Raw genomic sequence first — 26,575 nt, forward strand, 5'->3', positions numbered from 1 at the left:
GTAATAATATTCTGTAAACTCGCGAGAAACGCCTGATAACGAGATTTTTCGGCATTACTGGGATATGCTGAGATTTTGGATAGGGATTGATCATTGTGAAGGATATAAAAATCTGTGGACGAAATCATCAGTGCTGATTGGAGATCCATGTGAAATCAATACGACGCATGGCTACTGTCGACAATAAGAACCAGATCATTGTTTATCAGTAACCGAGAGAACTTTTGGGCGTTAGAGGAATTCGTATATAAAACAGAATATCTAGGTAGATGAAATTCGATATTAACACGCCGAACATAATTACCCACTGAGATTTATTTTCTTTTCGTTGTCTGGAATGGCTGGGAACAAGAAACGTAAGTATGAAATATCAATATTTATAATTTACGACGTTTAATTAAGTTGTTGACCATAAAACAACCAATTGAAATATGTTACTTTTTGTTCGTTTCGACTGCATTAATCATATTTTACAACCACCATTGTACTTCTGAAAAAATGACGTATTGTCCTCGATAAAGACGCCATGTTTTTAAACCTAGATCTCGTGTTATGGAAAACATATTATGGGTAAGAATTATGAAGTTACCTAAGTACAGCACCTAGATCTTGTGTAAGGGTAGACATGATGTTTAAGGACTAAATCTATGTTGTGTTATGTTAAATACCAGTTCTAGGACTGAACTTCGACGTCCTTTGTACAATACGATGTTCTAAGACTGAATCACGATGTCCTATGTTAAAAACGATGTTTAGGACTGAATTTAAATGTGTTATGTTTAAAAACGACGTTTAGGACAGAACCTAAGCTGTTCTATGTTAAAAACGATGTTTAGGGCTGAATTTAGCTGTTCTATGTTAAAAACGATGTTTAGGACAGAACTAAAATATGTTATGTTAAAAAAACGAGATTTTAAGGACTGAACCTATGTTATTCTATATTAAATACGATGTTTAGGACTGAACCTATATTGTGTTATGTTAATAAAATGTTTAGGACTGAACCAAAATGACCTATGCTAGAAACGATGTTTAGGACTCAGTTAATTTGTGCTATGTTTAATACGATATTTTAGGACTAACCTATGTTATGCTATGTTAAATACGATGTTTAGGACTGAACCTATATTGTGCTATAATACATACAATGTTTAGGACTCAACTAATTTGTGTTATGTTAAATACGATGTTTACGAATGAACCAAAATGACCTATGTTAAAAACGATGTTTAGGACTTAATTGATTTGTGCTATGTTAAATACGATGTCTTAGGACGGAACCTATTTTATGCTATGATACATACGATGTTTTAGGACTGAACCTATTTTATGCTATGATACATGCGATGTTTTAGGACTGAACCTATGTTATGCTAAGATACATGCGATGTTTTAGGACTGAACCTATGTTATGCTATGATACATACGATGTTTTAGGACTGAACCTATGTTATGCTAAGATACATGCGATGTTTTAGGACTGAACCTATGTTATGCTATGATACATATGATGTTTTAGGACTGAACCTATGTTATGCTAATATACATGCGATGTTTTAGGACTCAACCTATGTTATGCTATGATACATACGATGTTTTAGGACTGAACCTATGTTATGCTATATTAAATACGATGTTTAGGACTGAACCTATATTGTGTTATGTTACATACAATGTTTAGGACTCAACTAATTTGTGTTATTTTTAATACGATGTTTACGACTAAAACCAAAATGACCTATCTTAAAAACGATGTTTAGGACTTAACTGATTTGTGCTATGTTAAATACGATGTTTTAGGACTGAACCTATGTTATGCTATGATACATACGATGTTTTAGGACTGAACCTATGTTATGCTATGATACATGCGATGTTTTAGGACTGAACCTATGTTATGCTAAGATACATGCGATGTTTTAGGACTGAACCTATGTTATGCTATGATACATACGATGTTTTAGGACTGAACCTATGTTATGCTATGATACATACGATGTTTTAGGACTGAACCTATGTTATGCTATATTAAATACGATGTTTAGGACTGAACCTATATTGTGTTATGTTACATACAATGTTTAGGACTCAACTAATTTGTGTTATTTTTAATACGATGTTTACGACTAAAACCAAAATGACCTATCTTAAAAACGATGTTTAGGACTTAACTGATTTGTGCTATGTTAAATACGATGTTTTAGGACTGAACCTATGTTATGCTATGATACATACGATGTTTTAGGACTGAACCTATGTTATGCTATGATACATGCGATGTTTTAGGACTGAACCTATGTTATGCTATGATACATACGATGTTTTAGGACTGAACCTATGTTATGCTATGATACATGCGATGTTTTAGGACTGAACCTATGTTATGCTATGATACATACGATGTTTTAGGACTGAACCTATGTTATGCTAAGATACATGCGATGTTTTAGGACTGAACCTATGTTATGCTATGATACATACGATGTTTTAGGACGGAACCTATGTTATGCTATATTAAATACGATGTTTTAGGACTGAATCTATGTTATGCTAAGATACATGCGATGTTTTAGGACTCAACCTATGTTATGCTATGATACATACGATGTTTTAGGACTGAACTTATGTTATGCTATATTAAATACGATGTTTAGGACTGAACCTATATTGTGTTATGTTACATACAATGTTTAGGACTCAACTAATTTGTGTTATTTTTAATACGATGTTTACGACTAAAACCAAAATGACCTATCTTAAAAACGATGTTTAGGACTTAACTGATTTGTGCTATGTTAAATACGATGTTTTAGGACTGAACCTATGTTATGCTCTGATACATACGATGTTTTAGGACTGAACCTATGTTATGCTATGATACATACGATGTTTTAGGACTGAACCATAACAAACATTACCTGCTTCAAATTTATCTTTGTGTTTTTTTCGTTCTTGTTGACGTGACGTATTTGAACTGAACCGATATTTCATGTGATATTTATCATGATGTTTTAGGGCTAAAATTGTGCTACAATTGTATCATGGGCGAGTTAACATGTAACTCGTAATTTAGAATAATAAATTCATGAATCAAAAGTTATATTTTTAAAACGGAAAAAACAAATTAATCAAGTTCATAGAGTTAATGTAAATCCGAGTCTCTCTCGTAACACGCCCATCAAGGCTGTTACCAGATAACACGATGAAAAGTCACTGAAGCATGGAACTTTGCATATCGAATTTAACGGTTGGGTGGTGTATTGATTTGGTATCAAGAACCCGCGCCGAGTGACATTACTTTCGTTGCTTCATTTCCTCAACAGTAATTGACACGGTTTGTTAATGGTCATCGCCGGTATATAGTTTTGATCACATATACGGAACAAATTTTAAATCAAAGGTCACGCTAAGTGACGCTAACCTGTTTTTGTTAAAACAATCAATGCTATTGAACCGATTCCTTTTAGGATGATATTTGTGTATGCTGTGACCCTGGGATGTTTGTCTGTATGTTAGACCTTCAACAAATATCGATCACCAATGATAATATACCTAGTACATCTGTCTCGAGATCGATATCGTCTATGAGGATACATAATCAAACAGATTATATTTAATGGATATAGTATTTAAAAAATGATATTGTTTCCTGATAGCCATGGAAAATTCGTACCTTATTAGAAATCCCTGATACCTAATTGTATATACGTTTTCTGAGAACCATGCCAAATAATGATTTGTGACGTCATCAAAACTTGATCAGTGATAATTTTTCAGTGTTATTATTTTTGTGATAATAATATTTACTTATCATTTGTAGTAGTTGAATACTTAAGAAGGCATCCCTGTTTGGCAGTATTATATTAAAAAAAAATCCAACACTTGGATCATCATAGATTTTACGGGTACATTTAGAGGGTGTAGCAAAATGATAAATTCAAACGATATTTCAACAAAAACCTACTAGATTTTAATATAATACCGACAAGCCTTTGCGAAGGATTTTTTTTTATCCTGTCAAAATTTTCAGTATGGTCTTACCTATCTATATTTTGTGTTCTAAGACATTTCGTTTCAAAAAATAATTATGATATTTATATATTATCTTTTGTCATGTCGTGTATAAACTGTTTCGACAGTCTTAAGACTGAAGTACGGGGGACGACAGACGTTTACAGAGTAAGACTGAAGTACGTGGGACGACAGACGTTTACAGAGTAAGACTGAAGTACGTGGGACGACAGACGTTTACAGAGTAAGACTGAAGTACGGGGGACGACAGACGTTTACAGAGTAAGACTGAAGTACGGGGGACGACAGACGTTTACAGAGTAAGACTGAAGTACGGGGGACGACAGACGTTTACAGAGTAAGACTGAAGTACGGGGGACGACAGACGTTTACAGAGTAAGACTGAAGTACGGGGGACGACAAGTACGGGGGACGACAGACGTTTACAGAGTAAGACTGAAGTACGGGGGACGACAGACGTTTACAAGGTAAGACTGAAGTACGGGGGACGACAGACGTTTACAGAGTAAGACTGAAGTACGGGGGACGACAGACGTTTACAGAGTAAGACTGAAGTACGGGGGACGACAGACGTTTACAGAGTAAGACTGAAGTACGGGGGACGACAGACGTTTACAGAGTAAGACTGAAGTACGGGGGACGACAGACGTTTACAGAGTAAGACTGAAGTACGGGGGACGACAGACGTTTACAAGGTAAGACTGAAGTACAGGGGACGACAGATGTTTACAGAGTAAGACTGAAGTACGGGGGACGACAGACGTTTACAGAGTAAGACTGAAGTACGGGGGACGACAGACGTTTACAGAGTAAGGCTGAAGTACGGGGGACGACAGACGTTTACAGAGTAAGACTGAAGTACGGGGGACGACAGACGTTTACAGAGTAAGACTGAAGTACGGGGGACGACAGACGTTTACAAAGTAAGGCTGAAGTACGGGGGACGACAGACGTTTACAGAGTAAGGCTGAAGTACGGGGGACGACAGACGTTTACAGAGAAAGACTGAAGTACGGGGGAAGACAGACGTTTACAGAGTAAGACTGAAGTACGGGGGACGACAGACGTTTACAGAGTAAGACTGAAGTACGGGGGACGACAGACGTTTACAAAGTAAGACTGAAGTACGGGGGACGACAGACGTTTACAGAGTAAGACTGAAGTACGGGGGACGACAGACGTTTGAATGAAGTACGGGGGACGACAGACGTTTACAGAGTAAGACTGAAGTACGGGGGACGACAGACGTTTACAGAGTAAGACTGAAGTACGGGGGACGACAGACGAGTAAGACTGAAGTACGGGGGACGACAGACGTTTACAGAGTAAGACTGAAGTACGGGGGACGACAGACGTTTACAGAGTAAGACTGAAGTACGGGGGACGACAGACGTTTACAGAGTAAGACTGAAGTACGGGGGACGACAGACGTTTACAGAGTAAGACTGAAGTACGGGGGACGACAGACGTTTACAAGGTAAGACTGAAGTACGGGGGACGACAGACGTTTACAGAGTAAGACTGAAGTACGGGGGACGACAGACGTTTACAGAGTAAGACTGAAGTACGGGGACGACAGACGTTTACAGAGTAAGACTGAAGTACGGGGGACGACAGACGTTTACAGAGTAAGACTGAAGTACGGGGAACGACAGACGTTTACAGAGTAAGACTGAAGTACGGGGGACGACAGACGTTTACAAGGTAAGACTGAAGTACGGGGGACGACAGACGTTTACAGAGTAAGACTTATCATATATATATATATATTATATAGATTGATCTAGATAATGTTCTGAACACCACGGACATTGTCGTTAAACCCTTCGATTCCATTAAGACAGGTAGTTTGTCGATTAACTTTATTCCTTCAGATTAATATTCTAGTGATCAATTACTTTGATATTTCTAGGTGTGTTGTCCTCAGCAGCTCATTATGGCTTTTACCTACTGATTTCGGCGTTAATGTGTGGCATCACGCAGCAATATTCAATGGGAATAATGACGTCATGGGTAGAGGGACATACTATTACAGGAAACGACATCCGCACAGTTCAGGTCAGGACGAAGGTAACGTCACTTTATGGCAGTCGATTGATTACAACAAAAGCACGTGTATGAAATCAAATGTATAGATATTTGTAAATTTCAATGTGAGACATAATCCATTACAGGCAAAGCAATCACTTTTATACTATAGAATTATTTTAACACAAATTTTCGGAAAAGATTTTTCGACGCTCACTGTCGCTGCTAAGAACAGATGTCAATGATTTCATAGTTCTGTGAATTCCTCAATTCTCAAATCTCGATCTGAATATTTTCACGAACCCTAGTCTATCGATTTCGGTAAGCTTTTAGCGGAATTATTGTTTTTCTCGTAACGATAGTATGTATGCATGGTTTACCCAGTTTGGAAGATGGCGGTATTGCTTAATAAAATACGATTGCCACTAGGGGTCACTGGCAAATCGTTGGAGTATTTCAACCATAACTGTGTTAGGTTTAGCATGAACAGTGTAGAATCGGGGGTTTGCTTCAATGGATTGCCTTTTTGTAAAGTTCTGATATGACCTTAGCCGTTGGTAACGACCGAGACATCCCTCCTGATATGACCTTGGCCGTTGGTAACGACCGAGACATTGCTCCTGATAGGACCTTGGCCGTTGGTAACGACCGAGACATCCCTCCTGATATGACCTTGGCCGTTGGTAACGACGGAGAACTCCGTCCTGATATGACCTTGGCCGTCGGTAACGACCGAGACATCCCTCCTGATATGACCTTGGCCGTTGGTAACGACCGAGACATCCCTCCTGATATGACCTTGGCCGTTGGTAACGACCGAGACCTCCCTCCTGATATGACCTTGGCCGTTGGTAACGACGGAGAACTCCCTCCTGATGTGACCTTGGCCGTTGGTGACACCATTAGTTCGGATTATATGGCTATTCGTGTTTGGGTATATAGCTTTTTTCTCTCTCTGTATCCTCTTTCCCTCACGGTTTCATGGTTTGTCCTTTGGCGAGTCACTTTTTGTCTTTCTGTCCAGAACTTAATAGTTGGAAGTTGGAAAAATCCATTGGAATTGTTCAACAAACTATGTTAAAATCAAAACGTTTTAGAATCACAAGATTTCAAACATAAAAAAGGCAAGACTGTACAACATCGAACAAACAATGTTATCAAATACACCATATTTCATTTGATATTAAATATCAATACTACTTAGATATAGAAATCTAAAGTGTTCGTTAACATCTAAATACAAATACTGATATACTAATTAGTCATGGTTTTAGTTAATTAATGTTAGGATGTTTTGATCTGACAGTTATGTTGTAATGTCTTCTAGTTTGTTATATCCTTGCAGGGGCGTAGCTTCCATAGAGAGAAAAAGCCCGGGCTTACACATAAAAAAATCCGTGCATTAAGTATGCTGGACAAAATTACAAAACTAGGGTTGAAAATAAATATCTAATACTTTTGATAAATAAAAAAAACATAAGTAGAAAATTGTTGAATAACTAGGCCTAGTGCATTGATTTATACACGTCATACTATTCTGCTTCTTATTATCATTTCAACGTTTCCGATTATAATGTTGTTAAAGTGCAAATTTTCAAAATGAAGAAGGCTTCTGGATTGCAGACGTCGATCGACAAGTTTTTCAAACAAAGTAAAGTCTTTTATTTAGTCAGGGGTTGAAGCTTGTTGTTAGATAAATAAATAAAAACTATCTCAGAAAACGATTCGTAAAGTAAATTAAGATATGAAAAAATCGAGATAAATATTGACGAATATTTTCCAAACTAGTGATCGTAAAATGGTGATTACATATTTAAGTAAACATGATTGTGTATCTTGTATGTATCCTATGTACATGTTCAGTAGTATATATTTGTGTAGTTCACCTCTGTCTACAGAAATACACATCCCGAGAGTACATCATTGTCCATTATGTCCACCCTAAAACAGCGTCATATTTAATTGACATAGTTCCTTAATAGGAATGAAATGGTTTTAATTGAGAGCCCTTGTCGCCGACATAACCGAAACGCCAAACACTAACCGCCGTGTCAACAAAAGGCAGTCAAAGAGAAAATACGTCATAACTATCTTTGTGATTTGTATTGTAAAGAAAAGCACATGCATTTCTGGAAATGATAGATTTGATATAAAACTAAAGTGGTCGTAAACTGGACAGAGTAATATCAACAGACCACGAGGTGACGGAGTGATATCAACAGACCACGAGGTGACGGAGTAATATCAACAGACCACGAGGTGACGGAGTAATATCAACAGACCACGAGGTGACGGAGTAATATCAACAGACCACGAGGTGACGGAGTGATATCAACAGACCACGAGGTGACAGAGTGATATCAACAGACCACGAGATGACAGAGTAACATCAAGTGACCACGAGGTGACACAGTAATATCAACAGACCACGAGGTGACACAGTAATATCAACAGACCACGAGGTGACACAGTAATATCAAGTGACCACGAGGTGACACAGTAATATCAACAGACCACGAGGTGACAGAGTGATATCAACAGACCACGAGGTATCAACAGACCACGAGGTGACAGAGTGATATCAACAGACCACGAGGTGACAGAGTAATATCAACAGACCACGAGGTGACAGAGTAATATCAACAGACCACGAGGTGACAGAGTAATATCAACAGACCACGAGGTGACGAAGTAATATCAACAGACCACGAGGTGACGGAGTAATATCAACAGACCACGAGGTGACGGAGTAATATCAACAGACCACGAGGTGACAGAGTGATATCAACAGACCACGAGGTGACAGAGTGATATCAACAGACCACGAGATGACAGAGTAATATCAAGTGACCACGAGGTGACAGAGTAATATCAACAGACCACGAGGTGACGGAGTAATATCAACAGACCACGAGGTGACAGAGTAATATCAACAGACCACGAGGTGACACAGTAATATCTAGAGACCACGAGGTGACAGAGTAATATCAACAGACCACGAAGTGACAGTAATATCAAGACACCATGAAAGCGGGAGAGCGAGATTGGTTTTTTTTTTCTATTGAATGTGCCTTGGTGATATCACTTAAATAGTAAGTTGATAGCGCGGATTAAATATGTTGTATCACCTTTTAATGAGGTCAATAACCTAAATGTTTGATTCTATGTTTTTATTTTTGTCTCAATGAGTAAGGACAAACTGCAACAACCATGTACTAAACTCATACCGTAGTGCTGTATATGTACACGTCATTTTGCAATAATATTTAACCATATCTTATTTAAACTAAGTCGCCTACGATAGCGGTGCCGAATGGGGACGGGAAATGACATTTTCTAATTCATGTACTGTGAATTCTACAAATATGTAAATGTTTTCACTATCTTATTGATTCTTATAGGCTTGTTACATAAAAAAACCTTATCGATTTTAATTTGTTTTAAATGAATTGATTTATTTTATACGTTGTGTAACTCTAGAAAATTGAAAAGAGAGTACTTCAAAGCTCTGATGTTTAATTTGAAAGCCCGAGGTTAAATCGTGATCCAATGCTACAAAAGCCACAAGGTCAAGGACAAATCAAAATAGCAAACTTCAACACATTGAGACATCGATATTGAGACGGGCGGTAGGGTTGCGTCAAAAATTTCTGAATGTAAATGTATTTAGGCCAAGGTTGAGGATTATACTACCTGTAACTCATATAATAAAAAGGCTCATTTGACCTAAGGAAGCGCATGATGAAACCTAAGTTTTAGGATAAAAAAATCGATATTTCTGCATCTTCATTTCCATATTTACGTCTTTTTCGAGGCGTCTATTACATCATTCTATCCCCAGGGTGTTCGGTACGACGCCATTTCTCTAGAGAGATCGTAACTGATTGTAACCCGTGGGTGTTCGAGGTGAGAATTCCCCAATCCATTTCTGCCTCGCGCAATTTCGATACGGACGGTGCAAATGTGTGCGACATAAACTTTTGTTGGTATGTTTTTCAAGTGCTCAGACCGTATCTGAGTATTTGTTAACGGATTGAAAACTAAATGTTGGACATTCGTTTGGGAACTAGGCAATTCTAACGTAGCGGTTTGAGGAAATAGCACGAGGTTAACAGAAAATATGGGTAAAAATTCTTTCATCTTATATAAACCACTTTACAAGTAGTCCCTGCAATTTGACGCCAAAATATGTGTCATTGAGACGCACTGTTTTCTGTCGCCTTTCCATTGTGATGTCACAATCACATTACGTCATTAAAGGTGACATCACAATTACACGTCTTCATTGAAATAAATTACACCTTTCGATACAAATTTAGGATGAGAAAGTGTTAAAATAGGAATTAAACGGAGTCTTCTTTTTGGGACTCCCCTAAATCCGGCAAAAATTTGGAAATCTAGGAGAGGATTCGGGAAAATCCAAAGTGATCGAAAGAAATGTAAAAATCTAGATGAGGAGGCGAATAAATGACGTCACGATCACCGTGTTGTCAGCTGTGTGCCGCCTTTTAATCATAAATGTATCGGATTTGTACCAGTTGTTCCGAGTCTGTATGGAACGCATGTGCTTGATTTGAGCGTGTTATTGTTCCCCAGAGAAAGTACATAGGGTTTTTAACAAAGGAATAGTTTGTTTTTTATATGAGATTCTGTGGTGATTGTCTCGTGATTTGTCTGCTGAAACATATGAAATTGATAAAATTATACAAATTACACATGTATTAGGGCGCTTCTATAATAGAAATCACCAAAAAAAATAACATAACATTTTAATGAAGTGTTTGTTTGTTTAAATCAAATCTTGGATATCTCTCCTGGCAACAATTTCAACATTCATATTAGGAAACCTTATTTGTATCAAGATTCCTTTATTACCGCACAGCATTCCCACAGCACGAACACTCTCTCTCTCCCCCCTCCCATCTCGATTCGTTCAACATATAAAAGCAGCAGTTTAATGTGTTCAAATCAAACGACGGATATAACCTCACCACAATGATCATGAAATCCTGACATGTTTGACGAGCAGAGCGGGAATAGGTTTTAAATCGTCAATAAGTTCTTTTCGGGTGTTGTTGTGTATTTCCGGATGTACTGAAATGACCGGGACCCCATGTCAGTGTTTATTATTAAGGCGTATGTTTGATGTGATATTTCAGTACAATGTCCTTGTGATTATTTCTAACACTGTGTCATGGCTTTTAGTTTCACCGCAATTTCATGTGTTTTCTCGATAATGTTTTAGTAAATGGCAATTAATATCAAGAGATTTGTCTGCCATCGATTTCCATTAAAATGTTGGCTGGCTCGTCTACTCCATTAGTGTGATGCTAATATTACACTCATCAGATGTCGGTGGTACAGTTCAACACACTGATCAATATCAGAAAATCGAGTACCACTTTCATACTATACACCAGTGACATTGTAGGTAGTGACGTTACTCGGGGTACAGCTGCACCGCTAAAGGTCAAAGGTCATCAGAGTACGTCTACCTCACGAATTCAATGAAGAAATGACCTCCTGATTATACCTGGGAACGGTTCTTTTTTTTAAGTTTGAAAAAACATGTATTGAGAGTAAACTCGAAAGTCTTTTTTAACTATGCGTCCCGGAATATGAAACGTATTGCGTCCCTGAACAGGACAATGACGGAAACCATTATCGTGGTTCGGTTGATATTGCCGACCAAGGTCGCAAAAAAGTAAAAATCTATTTAGCTGTAAGTACCTTATTGAACAGGTGCTTCTCCTAATGTCAAACTGTAGTATAATTACTACTGAGAGAACAGGGCTCGTATTCATAAAACCGTTCTCATGCTCAAGCATGAATTTTGTGCTCAAGCCTTATGTCTTGTTTAAGTTAAAAATTGATAAATAAGACTGATTTTGCCAATTATTTAAAAACAATTTTGAAAAGACTTCACGTGAAAGCTGTATTTAATGTTTATATTTGACATTTGTATTATTTTATATGATTTAGGTAAATTATAAAACGTTTGCTTGAGAATAAGAAAGGTTTCGTGAATACGGACCCTGGTGTTCTACTGATGTCAGACACCTGTAGTGTCATTAGTACTGACAGAACAGGTGTTCTACTGATGTCAGACTTCTGTAGTGTAATTACTACTGACAGAACAGGTGTTCTTCTGATGTCAAACTTCTGTAGTGTCATTACTACCAAGAGAACAGGTGTTCTACTTATGTCAGACACATGTAGTGTCATTACTACCAAGAGAACTGGTGTTCTACTGGTGTCAGACTTCTATAGTGTCATAATACTGACAGAATAGGTGTTCTACTGATGTCAGACACCTGTAGTGTAATTACTACTGACAGAACAGGTGTTCTACTGATGTCAGACCTCTGTAGTGTCATTACTACTGACAGAACAGGTGTTCTTCTGATGTCAGACACCTGTAGTGTCATTACTACTGACAGAACAGATGGTCTACTGATGCCAGACTTCTGAAGTGTGATTACTACTGACAGAACAGGTGTTCTACTTATGTCAGACACATGTAGTGTCATTACTACCAAGAGAACTGGTGTTCTACTGATGTCAGACACCTGTAGTGTCATAATACTGACAGAACAGGTGTTCTACTGATGTCAGACACATGTAGTGTCATTACTACCTAGAGAACTGGTGTTCTACTGATGTCAGACACCTGTAGTGTCATTACTTCCTCGAGAACTGGTGTTCTATTGATGTCAGACTTCTGTAGTGTCATTACTACTGACAGAACATGTGTTCTACTGGTGTCAGACTTCTGTAGTGTTATTACTTCTGACAGAACAGGTGTTCTTCTGATGTCAGACACCTGTAGTGTCATTACTACTGATGTTGGGTTCTCGGAAAGCCAAGGTCAGGGATTGCCATGTGATGTTGGGTTCTTGGGAAACTGAGGTCAGGGATTCCCATGTGATGTTGGGTTCTCGGAAAGCCAAGGTCAGGGATTCCCATGTGATGTTGGGTTCTCGGAAAGCCAAGGTCAGGGATTGCCATGTTATGTTGAGGTTCTTAGGAAGCCGAGTTCAGGGATTGCCATGTTATATTTTGGTTTTATCTTTGTCGTCATTAGCTCTATGCTGCTTCACATGCTTATTAACGATGTAGTCATAAGTTACTACAGGGAGCCCCCATCCTTCCCTCTGTGTTCCACTTTATGACATGATCACTTTGTTATGTACAAATATTAAGTTGATGTTAAGTATGATCACTACAAGTATCAATATAATATGAACTTCTGTTCTTTTTTAGCATGAGTGTGCTTTGCATTGCGTGTCGGATGCCTCTTGTGCAGCGGCGGCCGTTTACTGCAAGTTGCCCGTTGGGAGTGAAACTTTTAATTGTGAACTTAAGTTTGGGAGTAATTTGTTGACCTATACTATTGTAAACAACTCCGACATGTGTTATTCCATAGTACAATCTCGGGGCGAGTACATCAATGGTGTCAGTGTTAACGATATATCAACGACAAGTCCAGCTGTGACCACCACAACAACTATACCGACAACTACAGTGTCTGGTTCAGCTAAGGTAAGATATGAAGTACTGACAACTACAGTTTCTGGTTCAGCCAAGGTAAGATATGAAGTACTGACAACTACAGTTTCTGGTTCAGCCAAGGTAAGATATGAAGTACTGACAACTACAGTTTCTGGTTCAGCCAAGGTAAGATATGAAGTACTGACAACTACAGTTTCTGGTTCAGCCAAGGTAAGATTTGAAGATTTCCACAATTCTTCCCTTTCCAACCATGTAGATTTTCATAAACTAAGCCACCGAGACATAAACAAAACTTATATATATTTTCAATGAACTGCCCGAGTGGCTATAGAAAATCAAGTCTATACAAATGGCAGTTGAATAAGATACAGACAAAATCTAGCTTGACATTTCTGAAAAGAAAATTATGTCACAGCATCAACAAAGAAAAACAATATATACCTAAGCATCGGCTCATTCAGACAAAAATGTCACACAATGACAAACTTTTGTAATAAAGGCTCTGAATAAATGCTAAGAGTGTGATGTTTGAATTTGAAACAGCTTGAATGACATAGATTGAAGTATCTATGTATATAAACTGATTTTTTAAACTTTTACATTCCAGTCGGGGATAAGAGCAGGTATAGGAAACCTGAATAACATGTGTTCCGGCTCATCATCTGTTGACATAGCTCTGATCACTGATGACGGGGTGTACCTATATGATGACATGGGGTCCCTCACGACAGGCGCATGCTCGGGACCACAGGCGATTACAACAATATTCTCGGGCTATAGTGGTGGCAAAGCGCTGCCATCGGTATCGGACATCATATGCCTTATGGTGCACCAGAATAATGATATTGATATGTTTGACAGTAAGTACACACACGTACGCCTGTTGTAGTTTCATTATCTGCTGAATATCGCTGTGAACAAAGTCACAGATTTTACAAAAATGAATACATCTGGAATAATTCAAATTTTATTTTACGTTGTTGAAGTGTCAGTGATCTACAACGACATCGTGTTTGTGAAATTTCGTTGATAATTTGGTATTATCACATTTGTACAAGTATCTATCAATATTTGTGTCCAAAGTCACACTTGTACAATAATCCATCTACATTTAAATCAAGATCACATTTGTACAAACATCATCAACATCTATGTCAAGGTCACTCATACTTGTACATACATTCATGAAAATTTATGTCAAGGTCACACTTACGCAAATATTCATCAATATTTAAGTCAAGGTCACATTTGTACAAACATTCATCAACATCTAAGTCAAGGTCACACTTGTACAGACATTCATCATATGTATGTCAAGGTCACAGTTATTACAATCATCAATATATGAGTCAAGGTCACATTTCTATGTAAATCATCGATATCTATACAGTACGTTAAGGTCCCGTTTTACCATTTTTTCAAAAAATCTGATTGTTTCGATATTTTTTTAGATTCCAGGGTATGGCGATGGCAAGTACAAAGTGGTAACTTATGGAGCCTGAGTGACCAGTCTTATCCAAAGGACATCTCAACGCATTTTGGTGTGACCAATTCAAATATTCCCCCAAGCAATTCGGACTGGTGTGTAAACCGGGAGAAAAATGGCCGACAAGACAGATTTTTCTACAATAGTGATATGCTTTATTTTTACAGTACACAAAGTCCATACACTGACACATACGCGCCCTCTACCACAGGTAAAACAAATAACGGGTACAACCTCAACCCCTGGACGCAATTACCGGTGGAGACTCTTGTAGCAGTGATTTCTCTCAGCACCGACAATGATGACTTTGTTATGATCGGTGAAAGCATGACATTATACCGTTATCAGATGGACCACACAGCTAACTCAAACGACCCTCCCATCTCTATGACCACTCTGGGAACTCTAGTATTCTAACAATACAGGTATGGCGATGGCAAGTACAAAGCGGTAACTTATGGAGCCTGAGTGACCAGTCTTATCCAAAGGACATCTCAACGCATTTTGGTGTGACCAATTCAAATATTCCCCCAAGCAATTCGGACTGGTGTGTAAACCGGGAGAAAAATGGCCGACAAGACAGATTTTTCTACAATAGTGATATGCTTTATTTTTACAGTACACAAAGTCCATACACTGACACATACGCGCCCTCTACCACAGGTAAAACAAATAACGGGTACAACCTCAACCCCTGGACGCAATTACCGGTGGAGACTCTTGTAGCAGTGATTTCTCTCAGCACCGACAATGATGACTTTGTTATGATCGGTGAAAGCATGACATTATACCGTTATCAGATGGACCACACAGCTAACTCAAACGACCCTCCCATCTCTATGACCACTCTGGGAACTCTAGTATTCTAACAATACAGGTTCCATGTATAACCATGGTACAATTCTTAAGTTGATAAAAAAATCAACGATGGAAGACTGGACGATAAGTCTGGGTCAAAGTGATTTCACGTCACATTTCTGTTATCTCAATTACATAATAGCAAATGTTATTGAAATAGGAATAATTTATTCAAAATCGGTAGTTTTAGATCATTGACATTCTGTTTTCTAGTCATCATGCCTTCTGGATTCCTAAATTTATATTTACTTTCTGTTTTCGCTCCTTATATATTAGCCGTGACATATTTCTTAGGAGATGTCATTTCCTAATAGAGAAGATATTTCTGACACCCTGTATTTGCCATTTGCGACCTCCTTCAGTCATCATCCCCGACTTCCGTCAGGAGATACTTCAGACTTCTTACAGTCATTATCTTTACAACTTCCTAGAGTTTGATATTTCAGACATCATATAGTCGCCAATTACAACTTCCTAAAGATGATATTTCAGACATCATATAGTCGCCATGTACAACTTCCTAGAGATGATATTTCAGACATCATATAGTCGTCATTTACAACTTCCTAGAGATGATATTTCAGACATCATATAGTCGCCATTTACAACTTCCTAGAGTTTGATATTTCAGTCATCATATAGTCGCCATTTACAACTTCCTAAAGATGATATTTCAGACATCATATAGTCGCCATTTACAACTTCCTAGAGATGATATTTCAGACATCATATAGTCGCCATTTACAACTTCCTAGAGATGATATTTCAGACATCATATAGTCGTCATTTACAACTTCCTAGAGATGATATTTCAGACATCATATAGTCGTCATTTACAACTTCCTTGAGATAATATTTCAGACGTCTTACATCTTGTCATATGAGTCCCCCCTCCCCCTGGATTCATCATATCCAACCCCTAGATTCGATATTTCAGACTTTCAGTCGCCATTTTAAACATCATAATGTCATCATTTCGGGCCAGACTTGAGAGTTGTCAATTTGAAATAAAACCCCTCGGATCATGTTTCAGAACTCCTCGAGTTAAAAGTTCTTTGTTGTTGTGTCTACATTAGAGTTGTTTATTTACACTTGAAGTGAGATACCTGTGTTGTGTTACATTAGTAAGACATAGATATAAATATCCATGGAATCGTCTATTTCTCAAGAGTCGAATTAATAATAATAAATTTATGTTCTATTCAAGTGAGTACTGCCATGTATCACTTGTATCAGACGAATACCCAGCATATCTTTCACACGTAAGTGTATGACCAAAAAAACTGCTACTATGTCGAACATTTAAGTATATGAAAAGTTTGAATGGCGACTGTCAATTGTAAGTGTTATTTAGTTTAAACAATAGTTATTAAATAATTCAACATTATTACACACACGGACGCTACTTTAGAGATGGGAAAACAAGCTTGGATTAATCAGTGACTAATCGATGAAGTTGACAGCGTTTTTTTGTTTGTTTGTTTGTTTTTATTGTAGCTGCTGATGTTGCAAATTATACAAATCATGTCACTTTTAAAATATTCAATAAATAACTTAATCTTGCTTTGTATTTAGTTACTGTAGCTCCAGTACAAAATATTGTTTTATACTGTAATATCTTTATCAAAGTCCGACTGATGACACGCTTTGTATTTTAAAGGTTATGTGTATGATTAGTGTAGAACTGGTCTCGGAAATTGGCGGAAGGGCGATAACTCTTGTCAGACTTCTAGCGATAAGGTAGCAGGAAACAGTCAATTTGCATTTTTCCTGAAATTATTTGTCATGTTTGAGATATACAGGTATAACAGATTGGTTATGAAAAATACATCATTACATGTATATATATTTATAAACTACATAACAATTACATTAACAGTAGAGAGATGAAATTTGTGTAAATCTGACATTTGATTGTCATGGTTACCTACTGGAAAAATGCTAAAAATGCAAAAATACTGCTAATACCAACCTATTACTACAACTTTCTAGAAGAAATTTAATTCTAAACGCCTATATTAAAATCAACAACACTGTCTGTCGTGATTCCAACTCGGAAATCCTTCATAACATGACCACATGTAAACACTATGAAATTTTCACTTCCTGTAAAGCTAGTTTTTGGTGCGTAGACACATATTCGAGACAGCCCAAATAGTAATCTCCAACACAAAGCTAAAATGATATTCTGAAAAAAATGAATCCCCACATTGTCCACTTTAACATGGAAAGACCAATTTTAGCAAGGATTTATTTTTTCAATTTTAATTAAAACCTTTATAATGCGGTAATCTAATGAACAAAAAAATCACCAATGGTCACACCGAGAAACTGTGTACTGCTACCTCTAACGATAAGTTTATCGTGGAACTCTTCTTTTTAGGAGGAGAAATTGTATTTTGAGTAGGGTATCCTAAGAAATACAGAGCAGGTGGCCCAAAAGAAGAGTTGATTTAATATGTTAATTTTATCTAATGCTGAGCTAAATTCCCCCGACCGATACATTTGTCTTTGTTTAAATATCCACATATATACACAAAAATTGTGTTACAGTTTCGAAATGTTGATAAATAGATTCCATTCGATTTATAGAGGGATTGTTTGAAATCATTTTCTTGTATCTTCAGTCATAGTTTCATACGATGAGAATATTATTCACAACATACTCGCCCAATAAGTTGGTATTAATTTTAATTTGTAGACTAGTTTCGCCTCTGTTGTTGTGGCTTCATCAGAACAATTTTTTCCCGGAGTTCCTCCCTGAAGTACTGTCAGGGAGGAAAACTTTTAACTGTTATCTTCAACGTAATGGACAATTAAACTGAGATGCCTTAAAGTGTGGTACCATGTTGGCCGATATGCTGGTCTTTTCCTACGTTTTCTACTCTGAGTGTCTTCTCTTGGCTGTTCAGTTAGTTATCCCTGAATATTTCAACTGATGAATTCAATGTGAAATCAGAGTTCTGTTGTTTTGACATTATAGATAGTATGAACTAGTCACGATCCAGGTTTTAGGGTTCCTCCGATAGATCCGAATTTCCGTTGAAGTTTCAGTCATAGTTTTAGATGGATGTGACAATAAACACATTGAGATATGAGAAAAACAAGACCATTTTGTATTAAAGCTTCTTTAATCCACATAGTAATGACACAATAGACAACATGATTGGCTGAGGTAATAGCCACCGGGGTTACTAGCACCAGTGGGAAACATGAAAATTAACAACTATGGATGTGAATGTAACCATGAAGATATATGCCTAGTCACCGAGGCAACAAATTCAGAAAGTACGTTGATAGGATATCAAATTCTGAAAATATATCTCCTTGACAGCAATGATTCTTGAAAAACTCAAACATTTGTCAAAATTACGTATAAAAAGTGTTGTTTTTGTGAACAGAATGAAAGAAAATGCTTTGAAATACTTGATTAAATTGCACTCTCAGACTAAAAAGAATTATCACCATGGTTACACTCAATATGACACACCATCATCTGCGACGAAGGTGAAGTCGAATGGTTCAATGACTGAATGAAGGAATGAATATCATTGTGAATGACAAAGACCTCTGTATATATGTAGCACTTAGATTGAAGCTATGGTCAATCAGGAGTTTATCGTTTAACATTTAAAACACAATAACAACGAGGCCAAGACTCCTTCAGGACAAACGTAAGAGTTTACAAGTTTATACTAGATAAAATAACAGGATTTACACAATCAGTAACAATCGTCAACAAAAACAAGGACTAAAGTCATTGGTCCTCGTCCCGATTTCTCAACAAAAAACACAGGCTGTTTAGGCCTTCAAATTTTCCTACAAATAATGTATTGCCAAGTTATCTATTTAATTCACCCAAATATGGCAAAAATTCTCTTGACTATGACAACATAACGAAGACAAACGAAGTATCATAAAAAGCACTTAATGAAAGTTCTATGGTAAAAATTCCTATTACGAGGATATATTCTGAGTACTTTTTGTGAGAAACTGGGACCAGAGACTAAATCTAACATTTCTAGTTATGCTTCAGTTACTGCCAAGTCTACCTGTTTGTTCTATATAAAAGGTGGTCAGTTTAACTGACCAGTACCAATATACACATGAATTAATTACTACGTCTGCTTTAAAATAAACACATCTGCATACTTTTCAGCTTCTACAGAAAATAACATTTTGTAATTTTTTCTTCAAAATATTTTCAAAGTGAAAATGAGAGCAGCTTCAGTGACTGATGAAGACATCAAGAAAGTATCACTCCCTCAACCCTCATTTTATCTGGGTAGAATTCCAGTAAAAATAGTGACAATATAAAAAGCAGTAACTTTCACCATCAGAAACTGTTCCAACAAACTTATTGTAAAAGGAAGCGAAGAAACTACGACATTGTGTAATAAATAATGGGTCTCCCTAAGAATTATAATGCCAGAGTTTGTTCAGAGAAAACAATCTTATTTTCTAAAAAAAAAAAAAAAAAAAAAACATTTTTCAAATATTTCAAAATTTCTTGTCATAAACAAAGATAACAGATGAAAAAAATTGAATGTACAGACATGTGGAGAATGTTTCTGTCTGTTTTCATACAAAATGACTTTATAATGAAATATTGAATGATTGAATTATTATTATGCAACGTTATCTGAACATGTACATCAAAACTAATGTGCGTTAGGGGAAATGAGGTAGAGTTCATTTAAAAATTAATGAGGTTTTTTGTAAAGTAATTAATAAAAGATTGTGTGTAAAGATGTGAGTAAACAGGTGACTTTTTCCAGCTTACAAATCTTTGAAAGTGAATTAGTGTCGGTGTCTATTAATAAATGGTTCCCAGACTATCTATTATGTACTGGAAATGATGACTCGATGGTGTCAGGTGTACATAAAGAACATATCTGTTATTATATAGGGTTCAACAGCTTTTTATCAAAGCAAGCTTGATATTCTAAATCACGATCTGTTTACTTAGGAAACCGGTAAGCACCACATTCAGCAAAAATATTATAACTGAGTTAAGTTGTAATTTCCACATAAAAAAGTTTACTAAATGTAACACTTATCGCCTGTTGCAGTTTATATTATCTACTTGGCGAACCTTTACAGTAAAAATATTACATACAGTGAATATTCTAACTTATTCATATAGTATGTAGTTTCATAAAATTATCGATCAGGTATATTTCTTATCAAATACTCTTTGAGCAACATTTACAATCTGTCCAATTTCGAGACATCTGTTTTATATAAATAAGACATTAATAAGTTATAATAATCTACTCAAAATACTGTTGTAAAATTAGATTCCAGATGATCTTCTGAAAAACGGTTCTGTTCCATAGATCTCTGTTCACTTCAATAAAATGTATTTATAGTAGTAACTGAGTTAGACAATGTATTTTGATTATAATTAAGATTTTCTTTTTGCATCAGCTGTAACTCTTATGTCAGAATCAAACAAAGTTCTTCCCAAATTACAGATTGATAATAACTGTCCACAGACAGACAATAAAAGACCATGGACAGACAGACAGTAAATGTCCATGGACAGACAGTAGAAGTCCATGGACAGATTGAGAGTAAATGACATATTCACAATCAATGCGCACATGCAGACATCAGACAAGAAAAGTCTACAGACACAGGTTGACAATAAATGTTCCCAAAGATTGACAAGAAATGTCTACAGACACAGATTGTCATTAAATGTGCCCATAGATCGACAAGAAATGTCTACAGACACAGGTTGACAATAAATGTGCCCATAGATCGACAAGAAATGTCTACAGACACAGATTGTCATTAAATGTCTACAGACATATTGACAATTAATGTCTTTGACACAGATTGAAGGTAAATGTCCAAAATATTGATTGACAGTCATACCTGGATAAGAGATGAAAGTAGGCCGACTGCATATACAATGTAACACTGAACAGTCCACGCTATTCATTAGTTAGAGCTGATGAACCCTCTGATAATTCACTCAACGTTATGTAAATACCAGTCTTTTGTTTTTCCAAAATGCTAACTTAGTGTAATAGAACAATAATTAAAAATAAATGTCTTTAAAGCTAACTCTGTTTGGCGTTACATTACATATTATGTAACAATGCTTTAACACAGCTGTGTAAGTATACTAATGTATGGAAGTATCAATCCTGCCATCCATATCATGTAAAACTGCTTTTAAGTTAAAATGGCAAAAATAAATATTTTACACATTCAAAACAAATTTGGCATTGAAATCTATTTGTATTTTATATAAAAACTAAAAGCTAAAAATTATAAACGTATTCCTCCGCAAAGAATGAATTTAACGAAACGGAAATAAGGACATGTGTATCAACCACGTTAGCACTTAAAACTGAGGGACAGAATAGAACTTATAACTAAATAACAATATATGTCAGGTGATCTACTCCAGTACAGATGATCGTAGCAATGAATAATGAAGTGAGAAACACTTGCAAGTATTTCGTTAACTATAAGGAAATGAAATACAAGTGTAACAGAACATGGGGCTCTCTCCCAGGGAAGTGTAACACCTGTGAGTAAACATGACTTTAGGGTATTTGGTTGCTTATTAAGAAATCTACAAATGAGCGGGGTTTTTTTGGGGGGTTTTTTGTGCTAAGCACATAATATATAGATAGACATATAACTGCTGTATTTATTGTCACATCATGTCTCCATAATGCAGGCTATATTTTAGAGTGTGAAACCCACTAACAAATATTTGAATCACTCGAGTTATCAAAATACAAATTTTCTTTCCACCAACTATTGTCCAATAATCATTTCATTAAACATTTTTGCTTTTTACATAGTGCCAAAACAAACCTAATGTAATCAAAGTTCCTGGGGTCTGATAGCATTATCATATTCACTCAACCTCCCTTTCTAAATAGACTCCTAAAGATGCCATCTAGAACCTTTCTTTAAAACGATATCAAGGATTTCCAAGTATGGATTAATAAAACCTGGAGTTCAGAAATTATCTCTGGTGTTTATGTGAGAAAGGATAGAATTGCATTTGCCAAGTCAATTTTTAAAGTGTCATGAAATGAGTCAAAAGTAAAACCAACCTAGCTGATTTAACTTTACAGGTCAATAAATGTATTGTTTTGTCATTATTTAAAGTTGTCAATATGTCAGTTTATATCGAGTGTCGAAAACCTAAATATTTATATATATATTTAGATATGATTCAAAAGAGAAAAAAAAAAAACCCAACTGAAATTGCCTTCCTCATTAAAAGATATACAGGTAAACACTACATCCTACGACTGGAAACCTGCATACAGGAGAGCTAAATGCGACAAAAATTACACTAGTATATCAGCCAACATGAGTAACTACCCTGATAAAAAGGAAATGTCATCTTGGTCAAAAAGCACAATTCTTTAAAATAAAGAATTTAAAAATTGATTTCATATACTTCACAATGTATATCAATATAATACAATGTATATCATTATAATACAATGTTTATCAATATAATACAATGTTTATCAATATATATATATATATATATAATATATAATATATATTTGTACATATCCATAAAATCTGACAACAATTTTTTTAATTTTCATTATTTGATAAATATGTCTCCAGCTTTGTCCCATTAAACATATAACATTGGCTGAGGCTTCATACATACATCTGTAACAGAACAAAAGTACAAAGTCTTTCTTATTAGGATCTAGTATACAAAAATGTATCCTTATCAATTAAACTAGTTTTTAACTGTGATAGAACCAATAAAGTTACCAGGGTTCAAACATCGGCTATCTCTGTAAGATGATAATTGTCTCCCTTGTTTATGTATTATTGCCTTACTATACACAAGGTCAGAATATTCCTTATCTTGTAAACATGTTGAAAAACCTGTAAGAACCTAGCATGCTATAAAAATGTTTGGGCTTCAAGGCTTAAAATTAATAGACGGGAAATCACCATTCCCATCTTTATCAATGTGACCAGTGCCTAAAGGTTGTTTAAAAAGGGGGATGATCTACAATCAAGGGTCCCAATGGGCCTGCATCACTCACCTGGTAATCTATGCTCATCTCAAATACATGAGCATTTCATACCACTAACATCAAACATTTTTCTTCTTATGAATGTATCTGCTAAATATCATGCTTCTAGGCCTTTTGGCAGTTAACCAAATATAGAAATTTAATAATATAAACAAAATAGACCTCTGTGACCTTGAATAAGGGTCAAGGTCATTTCTTTTCCAAAAAATTTTAAGCCTTTATTTCTAAAACCTATCAGACAATTATTATGGTTCTGGATATTATGGTAATCAGTAAAAGTTGTTTTAAGGTTTAACAAATTCAACCCCTTTGACTTTGAATATTTGTTAAGGTCATTTCTTTTTCACAAACTTTGTCAGGCTTCATTCCCGCAACCTACCAGCTAAATACCATGATATTTGGCCTGTGGGTTACTGAGAATAAGTCATTTAAATGGAAAAGTTGATGCTCGACTGACAAAAGATAATAGACGGTGGATGCCTTGCTGTGCCACAACATAAGTATTGATAACCAAAAAGGGCTTATCACAAATACCATGACAATTTGTTCCATAATAAGGAGGGGTAAAATTTTGCCATGCAAGCAAACATTTTTACCTTAATTAACCACAAATGCAGTATCTTGTTTGAACAGTTTTCTATTGAATTAATCTAATGCTACCATATATGGTATCAGAGCATCTGTTATAAGCATCAAGCTTACTCTGAAAAAGCTACCACTTTACTCAGGTTTGTTGTCAGTGAATTTAATTTCAAAACAATGTAGAGTCAATCGCACAGGTAAGACACTTAAGTTCGTTTTTGTTTTAGTATAATACACTCCCATCTCTGAAAATGCTTCCTCAAACTTTCTCAAAAGAATATATTAGAATTAAGTTGACAAGACTTTACTGAAATCTGATTAAATAAAGTAAATTTAAATTAAAAAAAAAAAAAAAGAGGAGAGCTCACTAACATATATGAATTCAGTTAATCAAGCAAAAACAAAGCATTTTTTCAATCTTCTCGTAACAATTTCTCTCAGACTTTCTATTTCTCCAATCATAAATAAATTTCCCTTCCTTCTCCTTTCATAGTGAGAGAAATGTGTTTCTTGTCTGTATGATGAGGGACCAACACAAAGTTAAACCTGAGGTATAAGAAACAGTTGTTAAAGTCAAAATGTTTACCTACAGAACAGGTAAGTAAAATTGTCAAGGACAATCAACTCATCCAAAGCATTTAAACAAAGCTTGAAATTATCATCTTACAACCATTTTTTCTAGGCTTATTAATGAATCTGGTGAAGGATCAAATGATTCCACATCCCCCCCCCCTCCCCAAGTTATAATTTTGAAAGAAAAGTCCTCTTATATAAAACACAGCTCTCTCTTGTACACTGTAGTTAGAAGGTAATTAAACTTCTGATTTTACACTCCAATTAAATAAAGTATAACTAGTACTTAAATATTCATTTATACAAGCACTTTGGTTACAGTGACCCTGCCAGTGTTGTGAGTGATCACTGAGGGTTTGATAAATTGATGTATGTGTGATGTTTCAACAGTAAATACGCAATCTTAATTAGTAAATGATATTAAACATATCATATATGTCAAATTCTGATCTGATAACTATATGCATGAATATTTTTCAAACAGAAATTGTGTCAATCAAAGTTATAATTGATGATGGGGAATATCCTCTATAAAAATCTCACATTCAATATCACCAAAGTCTGAAACTGGAGAAATTATTGATAAACCAAAGTTATTACATCGTTGTTTGATTCTATGCTCCAGGTGTTATTTTATATACATTATTTACAATATTTATTGTCCATATTGTCAAATTCTATACAAGGCCAAACATGTTATCAACATATTAAAACAAATACTGAATGGTCAAGCACATTTACAACACTTATTATACCAATCAATTTAATTGCTTATCAATAGTATACTTCACTATATGGAACAGTTTCTCCTGTGTAGCCCATGTTAGTTGTGATGGAAATATTAGGTAAAAAAATCTTGGATATTTCTATATATAAAAATAAAGTTGATGAAATGCATCCGATTTAAGCTTTGCATGACGGTTCACCGGGTTATACCAAGGTTCTTTTCAGAGTTATCCCCCTTTAGATAGGTAACATATCCTTAAACAATATCATCTCACATTTCTCATATCTTAATGTAGGAAATTTGAATAATTTCATAGGAAACTATTGCCTCGTTAGAACATAGTTATAAATCTCTCTAACAAAATGAATATTTCAAATGAAAAAATGAAATTTTATATCACCTACATGAGATGTTTCAACAATACAAATACTAAACTGCACCAAGGCTCCGTTATATCATGACATCATCTAAGACAAATGAACCATTAATTCCACTGAATTGCAACAAACATAGAAATGTGATTTCTGATCAAATATTAACAATAACTTAAAGCAATAAAATATTGTCAGTCTAAAATTTCCAAACTGAATTGTTTGGATTCAAATAATCATGATTGTCATTATTCTGAAACAGACCTAAAAAGGCTAAGATAGTTTAGAACATGCCAGCTGTTTTGGCCAAGACCAACAATGAGTATGTATTGAAAACAGACCACAAACAAAAGGCATTGTA

At 35.8% G+C, this 26,575-nt stretch overlaps 1 protein-coding gene across 1 annotated transcript; it reads left to right on the forward strand.

The window, feature by feature from the left end:
* Positions 1 to 337: 337 nt before the first annotated feature.
* Positions 338 to 15,074, forward strand: LOC132554007 (uncharacterized). The gene is made up of 5 exons (XM_060218301.1): positions 338 to 356; positions 5,945 to 6,102; positions 13,324 to 13,614; positions 14,180 to 14,446; positions 15,024 to 15,074. The coding sequence occupies exons 1-5, from the start codon at positions 338 to 340 to the stop codon at positions 15,072 to 15,074; spliced, it is 786 nt and encodes a 261-aa protein (XP_060074284.1).
* Positions 15,075 to 26,575: the final 11,501 nt, after the last annotated feature.

Source organism: Ylistrum balloti, unplaced genomic scaffold, assembly GCF_031769215.1.
Source record: "Ylistrum balloti isolate Yb309-2 unplaced genomic scaffold, AGI_CSIRO_Ybal_v1 Utg370370, whole genome shotgun sequence".
NCBI classification, from domain to species: domain Eukaryota; kingdom Metazoa; phylum Mollusca; class Bivalvia; order Pectinida; family Pectinidae; genus Ylistrum; species Ylistrum balloti.

Bases quoted from the DNA above. Each gene is read 5' to 3' on its own strand.
- LOC132554007 (XM_060218301.1), top strand. The intron at 6,103-13,323 runs GTAACGTCACTT...GTTCTTTTTTAG, and splicing joins CAGTTCAGGTCAGGACGAAG to CATGAGTGTGCTTTGCATTG. The intron at 14,447-15,023 runs GTACGCCTGTTG...ATATTTTTTTAG, and splicing joins TTGACAGTAAGTACACACAC to ATTCCAGGGTATGGCGATGG.